Here is a 4,303-nt window from a genome sequence, read left to right on the forward strand (position 1 = left end):
GTGGCTCACGCCTGTAACCACAGTACTTTGGAGGGCCGAGGCGGGCGGATCACAAAGTCAGGAGATCGAGACTATCCTGGCTAACATGGTGAAACCCTGCCTCTACTAAAAATAGCCGGGCGTGGTGGCGGACGCCTATAGTCCCAGCTACTCGGGAAGCTGAGGCAGGAGAATGGTGTGAACCTGGGAGGCAGAGTTTGCAGTGAGTCCAGATTGCACCACAGCACTCCAGCCTGGGCGACAGAGCCAGACTCTGTCTCAAAAAAAAAAAAAAAAAAAAAAAAGACTAGAACTGCTTTTAAAACAAAGCATCACAGGGCTATGCGAGGTGGTTCGTGCCTGTAATCCCAACACTTTGGGAGGTCAAGGTGGGCAGATCACTGAGATCAGGGGTTCGAGACCAGTTTGGCCAACATGGTGAAACCCCATCTCTACTACTAATACAAAAATCAGCAGGGCGTGGTGGCAGGCATCTATTGTCCCAGCTACTCGGGAGGCTGAGGCTGGAGAATTGCTAGAACCCAGGAGGCGGAGGTTGTGGTGAGCCAAGATCGCGCCACTGCACTCCAGCCTAGGCAGCAAGAGTGAAACTCCGTCTCAAAAAAAAAAGCCACAAGGCAAGCCATGGTATGTCTGTCTTTTATTTTCTATTAGGTTGAAAGACAAGCACAATCATCTGCAAGTGGGACTTTCCTTTCTGGTTTCAAATCTTACAGTAATAGAAACTGATCACCCCTATACAGAGCCAAAAAGATTACGGAAACCCTGTCTTGAAATAGCTTGCACTAGAATAACTGCTATAAACAGCACATTCACTACTAATAACTACTTTATTAGAAGCCTCACAATCAAATCTGTTTACTTAGCCTCTGAAATGATTGCTTTCTTTTTTGTTTGAAACATGGTCTCATTCTGTCGCCCAGGCTGGAGTACAGTGGTACAATCTCAACTCACTGCAACCTCCACCTTCCAGGCTTAAGTGATCCTCCCACCTCAGGCTATCAAGTAGCTGGGACTATAGGCACGGGCCACAGCATGTCCAGCTAAGTTTGGCATTTTTGTAGTGATGGGGTTTCGCCATGTTGGCCAGGCTGGACTTAAAACTCCTGGGCTCAAGCGATCCACCACCTCGGCCTCCCAAAATGTTGGGATTACAGGCACAAGACACCACACCTGGCCTGAAATGCTTAAGACTCTAGAATTATCTTGAGTTAGTCTTAGCAATAAAAGACCAAGCAGGCAGACGGTGAAGGGCTAATGGCCCAGTAGGTTTGGCACAAGACTCCATAACCAAAACCTTACACAAGATCATTCAGATAGACAACTTAAAAACCTGCTTGAGAGTTTTACTGACAGAAAAAAAGAATCTGTGCAGAGACCCATTCCCTTTGCTACATAGCTCAGGCATTTTATTTTACCATTAATTCAGAAGTGAGAGAAGGGTCACGTCTCTCCAGCTTTAGTTCTCTTGGAAACTAAGATTATCCAGTACACAGCTTGTTAAACCCAAGTCATTCCCAAGGCACCATGTCAAAGATACTTCATACCCCTCCTCCAAAACCAAAGAAAACACACAGAGATTAATACACTACAGAAGGAATAAACATTTTAGATTAGTTTGTGATTACTGACCTGTCTCCTGTTTACACCATCAGAAAAACTGATACAATAGCTGTTTTCCCGGAAGCCTTTTCCTGGTAGTCACAACAGGAAGAGGCCTGTAGAGAACCCCAGGGAGCAGTATACTCTCATTAGGCTGCAGCACTTAAGGTTTTTAACAGAGAAAAACCCAATGATTCAGTCTTTGGCATCTCCCACTCCATCTGCATTGATGGCAAACATAGCTTCAGCTTCAGGAAGACAGGGAGAGTCGTAGATTTTGCAGATTCTGGTTTCCCCTCTTCCTTTCCTCAGGTACAATCTGACCCAAAGACACAGACCAAAGCACCAATTTGTTATAATTAAACAATTCCATCCTGACTTTATAACAGAGCTGAAAATTTTTTAGACATGTATTCTTCCTAGAAGGACCCTGGGAATATTTCTGTACTGTTTTCCTTAGTGCATTTCCAACCTGGCAGAATCCATTTTTGCCCTGGCCCCTCTCAGTGGATTGTCCATACTGAAACAAACATTAAAAAAAGAAAAAGTTTCTTTCAAGACACTGGCTTGATCTTTTGCCAGGCTGGAGTGCAGTGGTGTGTGATCATAGCTCAACACAGCCTCGAATTCCTACGCTCAACTGATCCTCCTGCCTCAGTCTCCTCGGTAGCTAAGACTACAGGCACATGCCACCACACCAGCTACCTCTTTTGTAGAGACAGGGGCCTCACTTTGTTACCCTGACTAGTCTCGAATTCCTGGCCTCAAGTCATCCTCTCACCTTGGCCTCCCAAAGTGTTGGTATTATCAGTGTGAGCCACAGTGCCCAGCCCAAACATTTTTTAAATAACGAGGGAGAGGCATCTCTATTATTCATATTCATTCTTCCACACTTGTGGGTTTTTAATTCTTTTATGAACTAAAACATCTATACCAACCAGAGCATGTTAATTAGATTAGCAAGAGTTCCTAAGTGTCTATACAACAGTAGCTTTAACAGGGCTTAAATGAAAATACTATATATTCATGTCTACTTCACAGTTAACATGACATTCTGAAAAGAATCGATCCCATCAACACCTTACCTGGTTGTTGATGCATGGGCGATGATATTTCCTCCAATAGGTTTTTTGGGATCAGCAGCAAACATGGCTGCTCCATCCACTTGGGCTACCACCTGATTAGTGATTACCACTGCTACACCAAACTGATGGGGAAAGGATAAATGTCAATTTTGTGGCCGTAGACACTCCAAGAACCTCAATACTGCCACCACTTTGCCCCACAAAGCAACGAATGACTAATGTCTCTCTCCTTCCTTTTCTAATAGAGCTTGATGATCTCAGGCACTGATGTCTTGGCTTCCTAGCAAGGTTCCTGGAATTCACAGCCACTGAAAGTAGGCATTCTCTGTCCCTATCCCACAACTTACCTCATCAGCAAGTCGCAGAAGCATCCGCAGAAACCTGGCCAAGTGCATCTGCCTGGCTGAAAGCTCACCTCGACCCGAGTAGTCTGTTCTGTAAAGGGCGGTGGCACTGTCTACAATAAGCAGTGCATACCTACAGGAAACAAGGATTCTCTGAAGCCTATTTCTAGCCTGTGTCAGATTCTGCTCCCTTCTTTACCACCCTAAAATCTCATATTCATAGTTTTCCTTGTATGTAGATGTTTTATTAAAATATTTGCACAGCACTAACATCTGACGCACTGTTTAACAAGATTTCCAGCAAATTCAAGTAGATTATGATTTCATTTTTAATAGGTACTTGACCTAAACTATAAAGCAAGAGTGTCAAAACAGGAATTAAACTTAAACCTCCTCATTTCTAATTCAAGCTACTATCAATCTGGCCAAATAGCCATTACAAGACTCAGGGAAGGACTCGAAGAACATATTTGGTGTCTTACACTGAGCACACACCTAGATTCTACCATCATGGCTGATGCTTGATAAAGGAGCTGGGTCTGATGGTCTGTGTTGAACGCTCGAGCATATGCTACATTATCCAGGACATCACTGCCAGACAGACCATACCTATGGGAGAGGAGAGAACATTTTTAGGCTGCACACAGAACTCAGGCAGATGAGCAATTCATTTCTGACAGTTACCTGAATAGGTAGGGAAGAAGTGGTACTGAGAGTAGTTTCAGGGCCAAAGAATGTAATTCCCTTTCTATTAAGAAGTTCAGGCAAACTACAAGCAGAGAGATGATAGCACCCAACTACTCTGAGCTCTACCTGGCAAGTCTTCAGGACAAATCAAATCTATTCTTTTTTTTTTTTGAGACGGAGTCTTGCTCTGTCACCCAGGCTGGAGTGCAGTGGCGTGATCTCACTGCAACCTCCGCCTCCCAGGTTCATGCGATTCTGTTGCCTCAGCCTCCCGAGTAGCTGGGATTACAGGCGTGCACTACCATGCATGGCTAATTTATTTTCAGTAGAGACAGGGTTTCCCCATACTGATCAGGCTGGTCTTGAACTCCTGACCTCATAATCTGCCCACCTCAACCTCCCAAAATACTGGGACTACAGGCATGAGCCACCACACCCAGCCTAAATCAAATCTATTCTTTGAGGGCCAGGAGCGGTGGCTCATGCCTGTAATCCTAGCACTTTGGGATGCCGAGGCGGGTGGGTCACCTGATATCAGGAGTTGGAGACTAGTCTGGCCAACATGGCAAATCCCTGTCTCTACTG

At 44.9% G+C, this 4,303-nt stretch overlaps 1 protein-coding gene across 4 annotated transcripts in view; it reads right to left on the reverse strand.

Moving 5' to 3' along the window:
- Positions 1 to 811: 811 nt before the first annotated feature.
- The window catches only part of RAD51 (RAD51 recombinase), a 40,054-nt gene continuing 36,562 nt past the window's right edge, over positions 812 to 4,303 (reverse strand). For 3 of the 4 annotated variants that reach the window (XM_011989285.1, XM_011989283.1, XM_011989284.1), the window contains exons 7-10: positions 3,527 to 3,640; positions 3,035 to 3,164; positions 2,688 to 2,809; positions 812 to 1,921 (exon numbers count right to left, since the gene is read on the reverse strand). In XM_011989285.1, coding sequence (XP_011844675.1) covers positions 1,798 to 1,921; positions 2,688 to 2,809; positions 3,035 to 3,164; positions 3,527 to 3,640 — 490 coding nt within the window. In that variant the 3' untranslated portion in view covers positions 812 to 1,797. The remainder of the gene's footprint in view (positions 1,922 to 2,687; positions 2,810 to 3,034; positions 3,165 to 3,526; positions 3,641 to 4,303) is intronic. The other variant, XM_011989287.1, reaches the window with a different exon arrangement.

This window comes from Mandrillus leucophaeus, unplaced genomic scaffold (genome assembly GCF_000951045.1).
Source record: "Mandrillus leucophaeus isolate KB7577 unplaced genomic scaffold, Mleu.le_1.0 Scaffold35, whole genome shotgun sequence".
NCBI lineage: Eukaryota > Metazoa > Chordata > Mammalia > Primates > Cercopithecidae > Mandrillus > Mandrillus leucophaeus.